This window comes from Phaethon aethereus (genome assembly GCF_964289735.1).
Source record: "Phaethon aethereus genome assembly, chromosome: 5".
In the NCBI taxonomy this organism is placed as follows: domain Eukaryota; kingdom Metazoa; phylum Chordata; class Aves; order Phaethontiformes; family Phaethontidae; genus Phaethon; species Phaethon aethereus.
The window spans coordinates 20,536,989-20,556,155 of NC_138579.1; the positions used below are offsets into that span (position 1 = coordinate 20,536,989).

General features: G+C 44.6%; 1 protein-coding gene across 2 annotated transcripts in view; it reads left to right on the plus strand.

Moving 5' to 3' along the window:
- Nucleotides 1–19,167, plus strand: part of FOXN3 (forkhead box N3) — a 142,722-nt gene that overhangs the window by 14,181 nt on the left and 109,374 nt on the right. For both annotated transcript variants that reach the window (XM_082000507.1, XM_082000508.1), the window contains exon 2: nt 14,913–15,049. In XM_082000507.1, coding sequence (XP_081856633.1) covers nt 14,913–15,049 — 137 coding nt within the window. The remainder of the gene's footprint in view (nt 1–14,912; nt 15,050–19,167) is intronic.

Sequence of the window (19,167 nt, forward strand, 5' to 3'; positions counted from 1 at the left end):
TATAGAGATTTGGGCCTTAGAAGTTAGAAAACTGGCTTAAAAAATCATGTTGTCATTTAAGATAACGGGGGAGGAGGGGTGTGCCTTATATTAGAGCCTTTAAGATCTTTTACAGGCTCTTGTACAGAAGTGAAGACAGCTGGAAACATTTTGGTTTGGTGTTGTCGCGTTCCCCACCCCCTCCCATGATTTTGCACCATCTTATGACTTTCTAATAGAAACACCTAGAATCCCAACATGCTAAAAATTCTATGAATTGGCAATATTAAAGCCAGATTCTGGAGGTTACAATAAAGCTGTATTCTGTCAAGTTTCTTTCAAACTCTTTTGTTAGTGGTGTGTTTAGTATTGCCCTGGAGAGTCTTGCAAGGAAGACACAGCAATTACAGAAATCCTATTCATTACAGTGCAGATGTCAGCATTTGCGGTCGCTGGGTGTGACTATGAAGAGGAGGAGGACCCTTTGGACCCTTCTCAACGGGCTTGTGCTCTGGAGATGGTTTATCTGGCCTCCCTTTTGTGGGGCAAGCGGTGGTGGATTTTCACACCACCAGCGTGCTCAAGGACTGGTTACCGTTTTTCAGCAGGATATGCTACATTATGCAGCTCTGAAAGTAAGATCACTGCTGTCAAAGTTTTTCATCATCAGTATGATGAATGGAGTCAATTATAAGGTGCCCCTTCCTTTTGGCTCAGCCTTTGGACATGGCCTTCAGCAGTTTGGACTTCATTTTCTAGCTACGTGTTTTTCTCTCTAAGGGAGTTTGTATGTTGGTTTTGGTTGCTTTTCACATTCAGGTATTCATTTCTGATTGCTGTTTTTGTGTTTTTTCCCCTCTTAGTTCTCTCTTTTCTTCCTTGCATTATCTAGAAATGGAACTGTTCATAAATGTCTGAGGAACGTGTGGCAGGGGCAAGTGCTTTAAATCATTGTTGCAACTGTGCTGAAAGTGCATTTGCATTTCGGAAAAGAAAAAATTTGCAACCTTTTTTGAAGCAAGATTTTCATTTGTAAACCGTCTGCTATTTTTGGTGTGTCAAATATGAAGGCTTCCTGTGTGAAACCGATAGAGAAAAAGATCACAGGAGACCTGGAGCAGTGACTCAGGTCACAGCAGGCCTGTTTGCATGACACCTGTGTCATCAAAATAGCCTTGCTTTGGCATCCTTAAATGAGATTTTTCTTTTCCTTTAGATGGTAGATCTGTTCAAAGGCATATTTGATCATGAATAATTTGGAGGAAAACAATTTTCTGTCCTTCTGAGAATATCATACATCTTCTTCTCCTTGTTACTTCTGAACTCTTCACAACATCAACATCTGATGTTGGGCAAGTTGTCAATTTTCATTACTGGAGTCTGCTCAGAAATTGTTTCTCCCTGTTTCCTTCCACTTCAGGCATGTTAAGTCAGATAAATTCATACACTGATGTTTAATCACTGAGCACTAATCACCCTTGTGCAATATTGATCAGCAGCCTTTTTGTATACGATGATCAGAATGAGTAATAGCTTGCTAGTAAACACCGAAGAGTGGGAGGGTGAAGATGGTGAGTTAGCCCAGTGTAGAAGTTGATACAGCTTTTCTGATTTCCAGGGCTTTCTAGACTCTGTCAAACAGTGTTGTTTTCTCTTTTTCCCCTCCCCTACTCCAAACTCTGTTTTTTTCACTTGTTCTCATGTTCAAGGCAAGCAGTAATCCTGCCTTTCTGTGGACGGTGTGTGTTTTTGACAAGTGCCCCAGTCCCTCTTCTCAGGGCTGCTGAGGTTGTCCATGGTCTCATTTCCCTGAGAAGCCTGCCATTTCTCCTCCTGCCGGCACACTCGAAGCACACCCAGGCTTCCCGTGCAGCCTTGTTTCATGGGGGCTGCCTGTGAACATCACACTTGAAAATGACTGCTTGTGAGAGAATTCAGTTAAAAAGAGACTGGGGAAAACCCAAGTAGGCAGGGCTGTGGTGTGTGGGTTGAAAGGGTTGGGTCCTCCCCCCCGCCTTCCTCCCACTCTTTCCTTACGCAGTAAAAGACCCGGTCTGTGCCTGAACTTGCTGTTCTGAATAACCTCTTCACTGCGTGGAGCGACTGATGCTCACATCCTGTTTGCTACCAGCTTAGCCGAAAAAGCGCCCTGAAGAGTGACATTTCTATTTCTGTTGGGTTTGTTGCAGCGAGTTTGCAGGCTGGCTCTCTGCTGCTGCCTCTGTCACATGCCTTTTGATTCTTGTCTCTGAATTTGAGGAAACCCGCTTTTCCTTTGCTTTTTTGCATGAAACAGCAAAATCACTGTGGGATTTGGAATAGCATCTGGAAAAATGAGATGGCCTTTAAACAGAGGAAGAATCTATATTGAGTCAGGATCCTTAAGTATTTAGACTTTGATTAATGCTCTGCTAATGCAGTCTGCCCAGGAAATAATGTGAATAAACCTGTGAATCCTATTCTTGCTGAACTGTAGGTTTTGATCAGGGACTTGCTAGCTTCCTTGGAAAAAATCTAGATTTAAATATTCATCTTTTTGCTTTAAATCCACACACACCAGTAAGTCTACATCTTATTTCTCTAATGTAATCACTTTGCCATGTTTAATAAACTATCTGCACACTTATAAATCTGTTTTATCGGTGGAGGTGCTCAAGGAAGCTGAAATGCAGTATTAAGTATCCACTCTGAAATATGCTTGATTTAGTGGCTCGTGCTGCAGAAGTTCCTCACGCCAAGTTTTGTTGCATCTGCTGCTTTTAGTGTTCTACCAGTTGCAAACCATGAAGCCATGCTTGTAAAAATACACCTAAAAAACCCAAGGCAACAAAAAACTTGTAATTGTCAAATCTGTTTTTGAGATGCTGCATGGAAAAAAATAAAGGGAGTCTTGTTACGGTTTTAATCAATCTTACTGTTAATAAAACTTTGAAGGCTGAGCAAGTTCATCTTCTTACTGTTTTTGCAAGCCTGTGCTTCTACAGCGGACGTAAAGTAAAAATGGGAGGAAATGGAAGCACGTCTGAATTAATTGCTCCCACAATGAGAAGTTCCCATATTGTTCCTTTTAACTTACTCCACCTTGAGGATGACTTGGATGAGACCCAGCAATTCAGCTTGCTTTCTCCTCCTGCCACCACATCTTTCTGCTGAGAAGGACAATTTCTCACCTGCTTTTCCCTCCTCGACCTTTGTGGTAGGATGCTCATCCCCTGGGACTGGGAGCAGGCTCCCCAGCTGTGGCACAGTGGGGGCCGGTGCCATACACAGCTGCAGGGAGGGCAAGGGGACTGTGCTTGCTGCCTGGGTGGGATGGGAGGACACGCTGTGCTTAACCCGCATGTCTCCTGTTTGTGCTTGTGGTAACGCCACAGCCCTGGCTGTATCCTGCCGCCGGTGGGCTGGGGCATCATGCCAGCTGGAGTGGGAAGAGCCTTGGTGCACTTCTACACAGGTGGGCTGCCGGAGGACACCACAGTTACAGCTAGGATCAGGAGAGGGTGCTTTTTAGCGACCTGCGACGTGGTAGTTGGTGGAGGCAGGCAGGCAACTTAGCAGCCTGCTCCCCATCTCTGCTCGGTTATGTAATTCCCTGGCAGTCTTGAGGTCAGAGACTCCCCACGCTGGAAGGCTGTGGTGCAGTCGAGGTGTATTTCTGCCTCTCCCAGGAAGGCTTTTATGGCTGCTTCTCCAGAAGATGTGGGAAGAGGTTAGTGCTGAAGATGGTGGTGCTCTTCCTCTACGGCTGGGCCCTGCAGGAGCTTGCTGCTCCCTGGCCACCCGTGTGCAGGCTTTCAGGTGGGATTTCTTGCTTGTTTTGTACTACAATAAAAACAAGATGCCAAATCCCACCAGGTGAGGAAAGCCCTCTCCCACAAGTGCTGACATTTTAGTCCCACCAGGGTGCCTGGTGTCTAAGAGGGCTTGTGCTTGCTGGAGCAGCTGGGTTTTGACCTCCCTGCAGGAGGCTGGTCTGCTTTGTAGCTAAACAGGTCCTGCCCCGGTTTGCCTTCATTGCAGAGGTGTTGGTCTTACTGACTAATTCAGGAGGTATATCTGCAGTACCCGGTGTTTGGGAGGAAGGAGGATTGGTGTAGGCTGCTTGCAAAGGTGCCAAGCTGTGGTGAAGTCCCAGGTTTTTTAGGGTCCATGAAGTTTGGGCTTGTGATACGTGGGCTGTTGAGGCTCCTGAAGCCAGGCCCTGTCCCGGTGAGTTTGTGCTGATTTGTGCCATGTGAGTAAGGTGAAGGCTTCAAATGCAGTCAAGAAGTTGCCTCATTTTGGATTGTATTTGCAGCATGGGGGTATGTTTTATTTTGTTTTCTGGGGCTTCATTCAGCCATGAGAAAGAAGAGAGGAAAAGAGAAATGATAGTAAAAAGTAAGTATCTCTGAACTTAATGTAGAAATGGGACACAGGCAGAATAGAGTATGTGTATGTAAGTGGCAGAAATAAAATAATTTGTGTGTTGACAGATGTGCAGTAACACTGAGGTCTCTGTTGCAGAAGGATGGTTTTTCTTCAGTGTGTGCCTGCTGCAGGTGCTGGGGATCTGTTGAGGCTGTGGAGCAGGGCTCAGGATAGAGCACAGCTTTGTTTCCTTAAAGAGCCCAGGGACACTTGGAAACCCCACATCCAGGCAGCCTCTCCAACCATTTATCAAAGTGCTGTTTTTCCCCCTCAATTCATCATGAGAACCAATATTAAATACTAAGCAAGGAAAAACCCTATATTAAATAAACCGTTATATGGGGAAATGGTGCAAATCCATTAGCTTTTGTCAGGTCTTCCTTATTTCTATTTTTATTTGTCACTGCTAATGGATATAGTGCAACCTATTCTCTCCCACCCGTCCCTACTAGCTGTTAACCCCTTTCCCTGGAAATTCACTCACTGGCTTATTTCATCATTAATACACTAGTAAGCAAAAAATGACCTGCAAACCTTTAGCACAGATATGAGTGTTGAATAATTTTTTTAGTATCTGTGGGGTGAAGGGTTGTGTTTTAAAATTCTCGCTAGGTTTTCATATATGACGTTACTATATATTTGTAAGAAAAGGCAATTTGTAATTTTTTTTCCAGTTTTATAATCTAGATACCATGGAGAGTATCGGATGACCAGTGGGCATTTAAATGAGTGCCCCTCTGACATGAAATTAGCACATCCCACTAAATGGGCTATGAGTCTGGAGTCTCTGGGATTTTTTTTCTTTTTTCTTTTGCCATTGACTTTATAGGTGACCTTGAGCACTTTTTTTATTCTCTTGTTTCTGTGTCTCCTCAATTTTCTTTTCAGTAGAGTAGGGATAATTACACTTCCCATATATACACAGGAATTCTGTAGGCTGAAATGACATTATTAATGCTACTTACTACTTAATCTCCCTCAAGTGTGCTGTGTGATGGCCTGTCATGCTGACATGCTTGTCTTCTGGGCTGTCCTGCCTTCCCAGACCAGTCTCCCTGCGCATCTGTTTGATCTTGCACTTTGTTCCTCCCCAGCAGTGTCCCAGCCTCTCTTCTTCAGCACCCAGATTTCACCTAGCCTGGGGAGGCTTTGGGAATGCCTGGGGTTGCTAGGCACTAGCATGAAACAACATACTACTATTTTATATAGAAGCCAGGCATTGTTTAAGGGCAGTTAACGACACTCTTTTTCTCCAGTTGCTTGCAGGATTTCCATATGGCAGCCTAATAGCTTTATAGGGTGGTTTGCATATAAACTCAACAAGGAGCTATTTAACGGGCTAAATGTGACTCTTGGAGTTGGGTGACATAATGCAACACCTCCTGAGCCTGTTGGAGGAGTCATTTTATGATGAGAGCAGTGGGAAGCTGATGTGGTGTAGGAGATCCACTGCAGCCTGTAGGCAATAGTATTGTGCGAGCTTACCTGTACTAATGGACATAGAGGTGCTGGTGTGCTGGAGGAGCAGTGGACCAGCTGTGCCTGTGGTGTCATCTGGCACTGGGTCACTGTGACTGAAATAATGATAGAGAATTGTTCCAGACCCAGTGTTGAAGCGCCCCATGTGGGATAGGAGCCTGGACTCTGGGGTGATGCTTTGGGTTGGTAGTCTTTGGCTGCAGCTCAGACTTGCTGGGTGTCTAGGTCACGCACTAGGAGATGTTTCTGACTTCTCTGTACTCATAAGGGGGAGTGCCGAAGTCAAAAATTGTTTTAAAGCCTATGAATGCCTTCATTCATGTAAACCCCAAACTGTCCATGCAGTCACTCCTCTGCTCTCTCGCAGCCATTGCTGTGAGACGTTACCCAGTTTCTTTGCTCTGCTTGTGGCAGGTAGACAAGGCCACAGGACCTGTACCTGTGGCTTTACTTACAGGGTGCTCTTTAGGGCTTTGTGTAAGGATCAGTCTCTAAAGGCACTGCTGAAGGGAACAGGGCCCTTCACTCTAATAGCACATAAAAGTCCAAAGGTACAAAGAAAAATTCTAGTATGTCTTCTGCTGGTGAGACTTGAGCTCCTTTAACATTGGAAGACCTGGACAGTGTGTGTTTCGGTAGCACTTTCTTGTGTTGCAGGATCTTGCCCTGCATCTTGCCTGTGAAATAGGTTTTGGTTTGGTTTTTTTTGACTGTGGTATACCAAAGCCTTCCCTTTTCTGCAGCTTGTTGCTTCACAGTGCTGGTCTGGCCCCTTTATTCCTGTAGCATTGTTTATTTGCATGCTTGGCTTCCTGTTGGGTTGGGGGGGGGTTGTTTTGTTTTATTTTGAGGCTAAGTAGTCCTTTTTCACTATAATCATACTTCTCATTCTCAGTGAAGTTATTTACCCACCCAAGCTCTCCAGTTGGAAAGACAATGCCCATTTTGTAGCTGGAAGGACACCAGAGGCATGGAGACGGTTAATGCCCCTGCACCCTGGGCACCACAGAATAAGGCCACTTTCCTAAAGGCAAACCAGGAGTTTAAAACATTGATGGCTGTGTTGGTGTTGGGGGTAGCTCTTTGAGCAAGTGAGCTAAAATATCAAGAGATGAGCAGAGACTTGGACTTGTGTGATTTGAACTAATGGATGTTTTCGCTTGGAGCAAAATAAGATTTAAAAAGCCCCAACCTTTTGTTTTCTTCAGAAAAGCCGGTGTTTTCTTGATGCAGCTGGTTTACTTGGGTTGAACACTATATTCCAGCGAGCCTTCCTATCAAACCTTTAATTTCCTGCATTAAATGAGCATGTATTTATGGTCATGTAATTGTGTTTTAGCTAGTCGGAGCTCTTTTTCAGCTTTGTGCTTGAGCTGAGCTATGACTGCTAGTTTACTGAAAAAAAGAGTTGAAAACATGCAGGAGAAGTGGGTGTGAGGGTTTTGTTATGCTGCATGCAAATACTACTTTAGTTTTTTCTTGGTGTCAAGCTGTCAAACCTAACATTGCCAAACTTTCCTCAGAAGGGCAGGGGAAGTTTCTAACTCTTTTGAGTTCATAGGCAAGAGGGATTTTGTGTGAGGGTTTCTGAAAATTAAGTGCTTACCATGCAGTTGTTACTGTCATTAAAATTGCTGTTAAGGTTTATAGTGCAATTCTTTAAAACTGGCCATATAGAATTTCACTGGTCTGTGCTAGAAATGTTGGAAGAGAATGAAGAAAATCTAGCCTTAAACTACATGAATAGTTATTTGTAATTTTTATGTGAGATTACAGTGGATGTAAGGAATGTGTTTTATAATAATAGCAATCGTTGGCAATGGCTTTGTTTTTCTTTCTTTAAGAATTCCTTAGCAGTTTTCTTTATAAAAAACAACCTAGCTGACCTCAGATGATTCAAATGCTCTGTTTGTGTCTTTCTTCGAATTACTTCATTTGTTTAAGAAAGGAGTAACTAGAGAACCCACTAGCCTCATCTGCAAGGTACATAGCTGTTAAAAAGGATAAAGGTTTACTATTATCTGTGACCACTCATAAAAACTCATTTAAAACTGGAGAACCAATGTAGGCGAGCAGAGCAAGCAACATTATGTCCATCTTGATAACATGAAATACTGATGAGTAAAGATAACCAACCGATTTTCAAATAGATCAGCAGACCAACTTTAGCATCTTAATTGTAAATGTTCCTGAGCATTTGACAGCTAAATAGTTTAAAATTTGTTATATAGTCTCTTTCCCCAGTTTTGATACTAGTATGCTAATTCTGCCTCATGTAAATGAAGGAACTACAACTCTGAGTTGATCCTATTTTAGCAGTGAGATGCCCTTCATTTAGAGGAGGGCGATACTAATGTGAGGGATGGGTAGCTGAAGTGAAAACGGAAGGTGCAATCTTCTTGGCATTGCTGTCTGCAGGTGAATAGCACAGAGCTGGCCTTTGGGTATTGTTCCTGGTTGCACAAGTTCTCTTTGGATATTGAAAAGCCTGTCTGCCCTTACTGTTGCAGTGCTGATTCAGCACTGCATCGGTGGTTGCAGTAGACTGGCATTTTCTAGTCTTGGTGAATTTTGTAATCGTGAGCCACTTATTTCCCATAGCACATGCACAACATTTGCAAACCTTCAAGAGTAGTGGCATACTTGGTGAAGGATGTGTAGTCTATGTGGTATTACAGGATGGTTTTTAAGTCACTTGGCAGGCATCTCTGCGTAGTGCAGGAAAGTTCCTTATGCAAGTCATTCTCTCCTGAGGTGGATTTTGGAATGATTATAGTGTTCCTCTTGATGAGTTTCAGAGCTAAAGGCAATGTGTCATGAGGTGCCGCTTCGAAAGTATTTTACTTCCCTTCCTCCTTCCTCTCCATCTCCTCACAAAAATCCCTCACTTTTCTTATGAAAAAGATTATTATTTTTTTTCCATAAGGTGAGAAGAGGGGAATTTTGTTTAGGAGGAATTCTTGATGTTAGTTTGCTGTCCTGGGAACCAACCAGTTTTTAATCAAGGTTTCCAGAAGCGCCCTGTGTTTTGGGTGACTGCAGCGTCCGGTGGTGAGTGAAATACCATGCTCTTTTCATGGGTAGAAGTTTCCATCGTGCCTGTTCTCTGGGGGGTTTTATGGGTCCTCGCTGCCCGACAGCCACGGATGTGCTCTCACCACCCCCAGAGGTTTCATCCGCAGGTGTGAGCAGTCAGCAGTGGTTCCAGAGGTGCGGTGTCTGTGAAGAGGCAGCTGATGACCTCATGCTGCCACATTAGATGTGGTGCAGACATAAAAGTTGAGAATCATTGTTCTCCCTCATACCTTATCCCAGAAACCTATTCTGGTCTAATAGCAATAATTTTTTCAGATTCTGGTCCTGGCTGTAGTTACTCAAGCGATTGTTGTAAATTCTGCAGTGATATCATGGATATCTCTATCATACAATTATTTTTTTTGTAATCTGCATTTCAAAAACTGGTTCACTAAAGCTTGATCCTAGAGAAACGCTTCTGTGCTCACGTGGCATACTTGGACACCTGTAGAAGCTGTACTGCATTCCCCTGGATAAAATTCTTGGCAAATTTGTGTGACGGGTTTCCTTCAAGCCTGCTGTTGCAGGGTAACAGGGTACAAGGAGCTCAGGATAAATATTTCTTGAGAGTAAGAACCTTTGATACCCAGTAATCGCTCCACTATTACTTGCAAAGAGGTCATTTGCTGTAACAATAGTAGGTTTCATCCATGGGAGAGCAAACCCTTAGATCAGTAACGGTGAATACTGACACAAGAAGGTTCCTCACCATTGCAGATAGTGTCATTAGTGTTATTCGCAGGTCCTGTGTTAACGACTGTAGCAACTTGCACTGGGCTAGGCAGGGATTGGTAAGTCACTGTGGTGTGATTTCAAGACGTGATAGTTTGGGACTGCAGATGCTAGCTAGAAGTGCCCTTTTTTCGAGTAATGGGAAATTTCTGCTTTTTCTGCTTGTTTTTACAGTTCCCAAAGCACCCTGTAATTAGTATGGCATAGTTCTCAAAGACAGCATATATCTACACCACTTCAGCCTAGGTATGCCTAGGTATGCCTAATTCATACTGCTGACAGTTTAGGTTCAGGAGAGTCTACACGTGGTCACTCATACCTTCCTGGTTTGGTAGTGGAGATGAAAAAGGATCTACTCAGTGGGAGTCGTTGGCTTGGTTTCGGTTTTGTTCGTTTAGTTGAAGTAGCAAGGTCCTTAACTCAAAGATTTCAGTTTAATAATTCTCAGCTTGCTGGCATAGCCTGGGTGCCTGTGCAGAGCTGTGCAGTCACTTACGCACTCATGGGTCTCCTGTTTCAGTTCCTCTCCTCCCAGCCTACCCGGCTTCCCCTGCCCCCATGCAGCCATGCCCACCACCTCAGAGTCTCTGGTCTCGGCTGCATGGCTCCCCTGGTCTTTCCCTCAGGGCCATGTCTGCGAGCCTCGCTGCCAGCTCACCCCAGCTCTCCCATGCACGCCTGCTCTCTGTCACACCAGTTTTCCAGTTCCTCTTCTGAGCTGCTTTGTGTCCAGCCAGCATCCTGGTTTTCCTTTCTCGGTGTGCTGTTCCAGGAAATGCATCAGGCTGTCACCATGGCTTCTGCTGCAGAAGGGGAGAGATCCCGTTCCCCTTCCTGGCTCCCTGCATCCATGCTGCTTTGCAGCGGTGCTGGGTGCTCATCAGACCCTTCATGTAAGCCAGCTTAATCAGTGCAAATGACATAAAATTGTGCCAGCAAAATAGTTTTCTTCGAGGAGAATGAGTGAAATGGGTTTGTGGAAGGGCTAGGCATATGCAAGAGGGCAGGGAGGAGAACAGTGCAGCAAGCACCAGGAGAGCAGCAGCAGCTTGGAGCCCTCCATCCACTGCATCCCTTTTGGAGAACATTCCCCTCTGGGGTCTGTTCCCTTAGGGACCCTCTTGGTGGCAATGCTGCTGCGAGAGATGTGGGCGCCTGGAGCTGCTCCTCCCTGGTTTCAGCACAGTCCCGTGCGGGTTCAAGGCGAACGTGTAACTGGAGCTTCAGGAGGTGCAACTTGAAATTGCTGGCATCCCTCTCAGCCCGCTCTCTTCCCAAAGATTTATTTTGAGCAGGCTGTTTGTATGGCAATGAAAAGAACAACCCTGGAAAAAACCTGCGTTCCTAACACATTTCAAGTCTGTGCTAAAATAACCAGGGAAGAAAATTCCTCACATAAACATTTGCTGGAAATTTTACATAGACGGGGTATGTATTTTTTCCCAGCCATTGGTCTTGGAAAGGGCTGAAGGCACAATTTTTTTTTATTGAGCTTTGGGCAGACGATAGGTGATACATAAGGCCAGGCAGTTAGTTGCGAGGGATGTGGAAGCACAATCTTTATAATGAGAAGTTTTAGTAGTGGATAATGCTGTTATCCCCAGCTATAACAACTGAAAGTGCTGTCAAGCAGCATTTTAATTCTTTTATTTTTAAATTTCAAACTTTTGTTTCAATTCTATTAAAAGATGACCAAACATTCTTGTTTGGATCGTAATAGGTTGTGTAAAGTAGGATTTAAAAACTTCTATATGCAGTCCATTGGGAGAAAAAACAATTGGACACTGAGTGTATCATGAACCTTTTCATGGCGATGCACTGATTTTAATTGGGGGGAGAATCAGATTTGTATATCTGAGATATGAGAGCAAATGAATTAATAAGTTCAGTACACAATATCCCGATACAATCTACATATATATTTAGCGACAGAAAAAGGCATAACAATTTCTTAGTAGAAAAGATAATAAGGATTTTTTTTTTTAAAGAAAATGTATTTGGTCATAAACTTTTACGGGGTGATTTCTATGGGGTGTTGCTTTCTCTCGCCATTAGCAGCTCTGAAATCGTTTACCTGCAACTATAGTCTACTCTTGGACGAGGTGAAGGGGACTCGTAGTAACACTCCCCCTTTTTAAAATAACTTTAAACACGGTGCAGAAGCAGTGACTGGTGATGAGCAAGATAGAGGTGGCTGCGCCTGCCCCCGGGAGGAGGCTGCGGGATGTTGGGAGGTCTGAAAGCACCCCAGTGCCAAGATGATCAGGGGGCTGTTATCCACTCCTCAGTCACTTGTTGCCTGGGAGACAAATGTAATCCGGGATTTCCCCCCCCCCCCTTGCTGGTTTTTGATTGGAGCCACTATTGACTTTTGGCTTGGAGGAGGTAGCGAAGCAGCACGCCAAGTGTCATAAGATGGGAATTAATCACTAACCGATGGGCCTGAGTTCCAATGATTTCCTTTCCCGTGATTGTTCTGTATATGGGAAGACTAATGACACATCTAAACAGACAGTTAACGAAGCTCTTCACACCTCTGACAGTCAAGAAGGATTCTTAACCGAATGACACTTCAGTTTCCTTTTTATTTCTGCTCTCTTGTGTGATTGTGGGGAAACAAAAGTAACTATCTTAAAAAAGGAACTTCACCTGGTTAGAGAGCTTTGCCTTAAATTGCATTTGTTTTTGCTGCTAAATTATAAGTCAGCTCAGCTGCATGAAAATACAGCAAATTTGTCTTCTCCATGTTTCTTTTGACAAAGAGTACAGTCCTTCTCAATACTTTTTTTGTGAGAGAGTTTCTGTTTTTCAGTGAGATTATTTTTGGCTTTTTGCAAGAATATGGGCAAGCCAAACAAATTTAGCTTAACTGTAATTAAAGGTTTTGAAGCTACTCTTCAGTAGTGACTTCATCTTCTTGTAAGGCCCTCAACTTCAGCTAACTCCGATGGGTTTTGGGGGGTAGTCTCTTCCAGGTAGATGAAAAGTCTGTCATGGAAGTAAAGGAAAAAACAGAGAAGTTCAGAAACAATATGTTGTGTTCCAGCAAGTACAAATAAGGTAGCTGGTATTCAAGTGTAGCTTTTTTTTTTTCAAGCTTATCCCATGCTGTAAGGAGTAAGGAATCCAGCAAAGGTTTTCTCCTGAAAAACGTTCCTAGTTTTGCGTGTTGCTTGCTTAAAAGGAAGTTTTATGTTCTTCTTGCTCTGGCTCTTGGATGGAGCATGGAAGTGGAATTTGAGAGGTTTGGATTCTATTTTTGACTCTGTCCTTTGCCTAAAAAGTCACTTGCTAGGCTTATCATGTCAAGTCTGTGGCTCATTGTCCGATGTTTAAAAGAGGGCTAAACACAACAGTCTCCTTTTCGCAAATTGGTTTGAGATGTGTGGTGCACAGCTTCCACCACTGACACCAGCAGTGGATCTTTTAGTCATCTGCTGTAGTGCTTTACTGAGATGAAAGCCCATGAGCCTCGCTTGCTTTCTCTCCCTAGCCCCTTGAATCTTGGGCTTTTTGGCCATGCAAGGGCCCTGCTTCACCTTGAGAGTGTCACCCGTTAGACTGTTCAGAGGCCTTCTGGTAGAGTGCCCATAGGAAGCAAGGGGAGAGACAGGCTTAAACCCTGTCATCCTGAAGAGGCTTGGCCCCATGTTCCTGGTTCCACCAGAGCTGCGTGCAGGAGATGGTTCCTTCTTCATCCCCCCCCAGCAGATGTGCTTGCTTCTGAAAGAAAGTGGTTGTGGCCCCTATGGGTTGTGCCAGCCCCTCTCCTTTTCTTTCAAGCCAGGTCTCACATGGTGCTGTGAACTTGCTAGGTGCTCCCACACAGCCACCCAGCAAGGTTGGGGAAGATTTTTCTTTTTCATTTTTCTGTGTTTTGAGGGGAGAATTTAGTGCCTGTTCTCTGCCTGTGAGCTCGGAAGGAGGTCTGTAAGCGCTTCGCACATTGCACCGTGTGTCCTAAAGCCATCCGTGAGGCAGAGGAACACTTGGGAGTTGGTAGGGCTCCACAAAGATGACAAGTTTTCAAAAGGAAACAAGCGTCTGTCTTTGGTCTCCATTGTAGCTTTAGCAAATAATATCCCACTTTTGGTGTGATTTGTGTGTTTGTTCTTTGACACATGAAACCGAGAGCCTTGCTCTGCTCATAGAAGTTGTAGTTGAGAAAAGGAATGGTCCTGGGTTGCGAAGTGGCTAGAGGCGGTAGTGCAGCCTTCTCTGCTTGTACCAGAAAACATCAACGTTTACGAAAAGTCTTATCATAATGCCTTGAAAGCTTTCCAGTGGAATTCAGTCAATAATTAGGACTGGTGTTTGTTTTTACGTATGCTCCAGCAGACCAAGGCTGCTCCTGAGCTATCATTTTGTATGCTTTGATAGTGGAGCTGAGGAAAAGTTGTTTTTCTGTTTGAGAACTCACACAAAACAACTCAGAATATCTGCACCGTGACCTCTGATGGGATTGAGACAAGAACTGAAATTGCACTGCTATTGTAACTGCAGAATAAATACTGAATTTTAGTGTAGTCTTCACATTACAGATTGACTGCTTGAGTTGCTCTGTGTGTCCAGAAAGGGTAATTACAGTAACTGTTGTTTTAACGGATCACAATTTCGCAACACCCTTAAATGGTTTAAACTCTGATTATATTGTGGGCTTTTTTTTGTTTTTGTTTTGGGTTTTTGGTGTATTCTTTTTCCCTGTAGGGGAGAAAAGATGATTAATTTTCTCTTGTAGTATAATGGCACTGATGTCATGTGGTTGAAGGATTAAGTCCTTTTATTTTTAAAACAGTTGCTAGGGTGTTTAAACCCCTCCTTTCTAGCTCTGTTTCTTGTTAGTATAACAGCAAAAGGAAAAAAAATCACTTTTGAAAAGACTTTACTTTTCTTCAACATTTCCATTTAACAGTAACTGTAGCTTCTTATTTTTCCAGTATGGGGTGATGGGGAAATTGCCAGATATTATTAAATCATATTAACTGGTAATGGGGGGGAGGGGAAGGGGAACAATAAAACATTCATTCTCACTTTTTTCCCCCAGAAGTGTGATTTAAATCATACAGTTGCAATATGTTACAAATGGAGCAATAATCTCTGGCAAGCAAACTATGTTCCCTTCTGTCTGACAAAAAACCCAAACCCACTGCTTTTCCTGACAAATACTGCTAAATAAATAAGGCTATGCCATTAGATCAAATATTTGATTTTTTTTTTTAATTCTTTTTTCTTTGCAGAGTATTGGAAAGGGGTCCTTGTGGTGTATAGACCCAGAATATAGACAAAATCTTATTCAGGCTTTGAAAAAGACACCCTATCACCCATATTCGCATGTGTTCAATACACCTCCCACATCTCCTCAGGCATATCAAAGGTAAGAACTAGATGCATTTTACGACTCTAAATGTTTTCATCCAGTATTGCGTATGAAGCTTGGGTAAGACGTTAAATGTAATTAAGCGGTGCAGTTTGGAAAGGGGCTAGCGAAGAAAGCCCAGGAGCGCTGGCGGCAGCCTGGCCTTGCTAGGCATGGGCCTGGGACGCCTTACCTGCCTGTCCCCCGCACGGCGGTGGCGAGTCTCCCGAGCAGAGCTTGCAGTCCTGCCCCTGCGTGAGCCACGGAGCCTTCTGGCAAAAGAAGGCCTGAAATTAGAACCTGTATAAGCAAACGGAGAGCTCTGAAGTGTCCGCTTACCCCCTTTGCAGTGGGTGAGAGCATAGTACCCTTGCTCAGAGGAGATGGGCTCGGTTTACCCCCGAGTGTGCTGCGAGGCCTGCGTTGCCTGTGCAACCGTCGGGTCTCCAGGCGAGCCCTGCGCCCGGTGACTCCAGCAGCCTTTGTTGTGGTTACCCGCTCCCTGCGCAAGTGCCTGCCCTCCGGCCCGTCCCGGGGGGGTGCGGGGACGAGCAGTAGCCATGTTTCTGCCTTGCTTCAGTGAAATAGGAGTGGGGTGGGTGGGGTTTTGTTTGTTTGTTTGTTTTTTTAATTTGGTTTTGATCTGGCCGTTGCTTATGACTGACGTTAGCGAAGGAAGAGTGATAACCTACAACTGCCGCCTGCCAAGCGGGGAAGCAGACACTGGGGTTTTGTTTTCTCCTCGCTGCTAATACGGAAATTGTTTTCTTCACTTGTTCCAAATGTGGCAGTGCGTCACAGACGGGTCAGAAACGCCGGTCACGGCCAGCGCTGTACCGCACCGGTGTCTTTAACCAGCCGTAACAGGGCTCAGCGGCATCACCATCAGGGCTTAAGAAGTGGCCGTGATGGCCCTCGTGGGGCTGGGGCGGGGCTGGATTCTTTTTTTTTTTTTTTTTTTTTCCCCCGGAGCCGTTTCAGCGTTTGTGTTGAGGCGCGGAGGGGCGGGGCGGGGGGCGAGGGTGGGGCCGGGGCCGCCGCCGCCCGCCCGTGCCATCCGATGCGCGTGATGGTCGCCGTAGCAACGCGGGCGTCTCCCTGGCAACGCGTAGCCCAGGCAGGTGCCGTTGCATCACGGGGCGGCGCGGCGCTGTCTGGCGAAAGGACCAGCCGTTGGGGCTCAGCCGCGCGCCGTTGCCGCGGTAACGGGTCATCCCGCGCAGCAACGGCAGCCGCTCCGAAACTGGTTTTTGAAAATCGGGATCCCGGTACCGGGCTTTGTGTTTCGCAGGTATCAGGAGGGTTGCGGGCGCTGGGTTTTGTGGTTTGTTTGGCCTCCCCGCGTCCCTCCCCAACACCCCCCCACGCCCCCGTTTTGAAATGAGCGGCTGCCTCGGGGTCAGCCGGCAGCAGTGGGAGGTGACGGGAGCAGCGGCACAGCCTCGGCCGGGTCGCTCCTGCGTGTGTTTCACGTGCTGCTCTAGAAAAAGCATTTTCTGTATTTAACCGCCTTTAGAAGGGCTTTTTTCGCTTTTACTTCTCCCCTGCTCCCGGTGATCCCACTGCTACTGTGCCTTGTGGAAGGACAGAAAAAGAATTTGAATAATGGCATTAAAATTGTAATTTGTGTGTTTGAACAAGGCTTGTTTCCAGAGCCTCACTCTATCATTTCTGTTCCCTTCTCAAGAGCATTTTAATTATGCCCATACAGATTTATTCAGAGATTCAAGTAAAACTGTAATGCACATCTGACATAGAAATGGAGGGATGTTGATCCCTTCTAATCCCCACAAGCAAAAAAAAAAAAAAAAAAATCCAGCAAACACGCGCAGTTGAAAGCAGGAGGATCTCCAATTTTATTTTTTTTTTTTTTACGCTCGAAGTGACTGCTGACGCAATGGGTCAGGTTTGCCAGAACCGCTGTGCAATTAGCCGGCAGATGTTGCCTGCAGGAACTCCGAGATAGCTTTTCCAGCTTAGGGTGAAGGAAGCAAGGCAGCAGTGCTGGGGTGAGCTGCCCTCGCAGGGACGAGCCTGTAGAGATGCAGCCCGCCCCGGGGCGGCTGCCCTGCATCCCACACAGCCCTGGGCCCGCTGCTGTCCCGTCCTGGCTGCCTGCGGCAGCGGATGCCTGCGGGGCTGCAGACCTCGGGCAGAAGTCATGCTGCCCTCTTCTAATGGGGTGGGCGGCCAGAACCTCGTAGCCCGTTTCCGTGTGTGGGAGAGGGGAGGTGTGCTGGCATGTGCCGAACAGCCTGGGGTTTAAGAAAGCACTTTGAAAGACCGCCTGCTTTTGCCGATGCCCGGATGTAGCTGGGGAAATGGCAAAGCTGTCTTCTGAGCGAGGGAGATGAAGGGTGCTACCAAAACACCCTCCAAGTGTTTTGAGTCCCAAAACTAAAAGGGAAACTTCTCTCCTGGGAAACTGTGGAATGTCAGAGCTGCTGCTACACCGCTTGTGCCACCAAGTGCTTTCCAGTCTTCCTTGTAACAACTACATCATAAAACAAAGAGCTTGCGCGGCTGCAGAAGCAAAGGAGGCTGGGTTTTGTGTGAAGAAATTGTGTTCTCACTGTTATTTTTAGCTGGATATCTTTCAGCAGTTCCACTGTCAAATAAAACATAATCTTCCCATGGTCTTCTAAAATATTTATTTATTCGTCCACTAATGGCTGGCAAAACATCAACACAAGGCTGGTCTAGGCCATCAGTGACTGTTGAATTAATTTAAATATGCATTGGCATTTCCATGGCAAAACCATTTTTAAAAAATATATTTCTGATATATTCACAAGGAGTTGAACATTCCCTGTGCATTTGGAAAAATGGTAATCCCATATTTACGTGATTGCTTTCTCATGTGTACAAAGACCTCGGTAACGGGTAGAAAATGTAAATCCACTCTGCCATCGTCAGCTCTCCAGAGCAATACATTGTCATAGTAACAAATTCCAAGGGAAAGTCTTCTGATGGTGAAGATAATATGTCTGGGAAAAATCTGCGGGTGGCAGGGGTTTTGCTGTCCATCCATCTTGCATAACTGAACCCCACAACTAAGAGGAAACTATGTCACCTGATATTAATGAAATATGTGTGGAACTAGAGAATTTGGCTGTATTCTTCCTGCCTCTAGGAACAGGATTAATTGGAGGAATTACAAGGCTTATAAGGATCAGTCCGTGCAATTCCACAGGGGCAAATTGACCTATTGCTTGTCTTCAGATGTTTTAAAAGAATGAGGATACACAAACGAATCACATGTTTAGTTTACTATCTGCGTAAGCAGCTTAGGAGTGAATTGAGCACATAGTGGAGGAATGTATTGTAAAAATATCCCAAGCAAGATGATCACTGAACAGACAAATTCTCCTTTTCTGAGCAGAGTTGATTACATCAGATAATTTAGCTTTACAACTTCACTATAGAGCATCCTGCATAAACCTAACAGGGAGGACCTTTTTATGAAGGAGTTTTACAATGTGAACCCACACATCTGGATAGCTTAATCAGTATTATACTAGTACCATTTGAGATTAGACATGTGACTGAAACCAGAAGTTTGGATTACACCAGGCTCCAGGTATAGAAGACCATAGTTTTAGGGGAAAAAGCAACCTTGCAGTGCTTGTACGTAGGAAGGAATTTCAGACTACAGTTGTCTGAATTGCTACTGCAATTCAGGGTGAAGAAGACGATCTGTAAGCTTTAAGAAGAAGAATATAGCAACGTAAATGATTTAATTTTAATTGGATTGGATGTGTATTATTAAAAAACCATAACTCATGCCACACACAAAAAAGAAGGTATTTTTATATAGTTCTTCTAACTGAAGTATCTATTATGGCATTTACAATGACTTTCAAGGGTGAACTATCACTGATACACAGCATTATGATACACACAAAAAAAGCTCCTTGGCGTGGGAAAATTGGTGCTTTAGTGTGTTTCTTTTAAAATATTTACAATTGTGTTGGCAATAGTAACCTTGAAATATATTTACAGTCACAAACTTTGTTAAGTAATTCAGTGCCCTGATACTTCATCTATATGTTTTATTTACAGTTTTCTGATTCTACCTGAACTGTAGGTAGAATTTTCTCTTCCAGTAGTCCTTTGAAGAGATCTTGAAACGGATT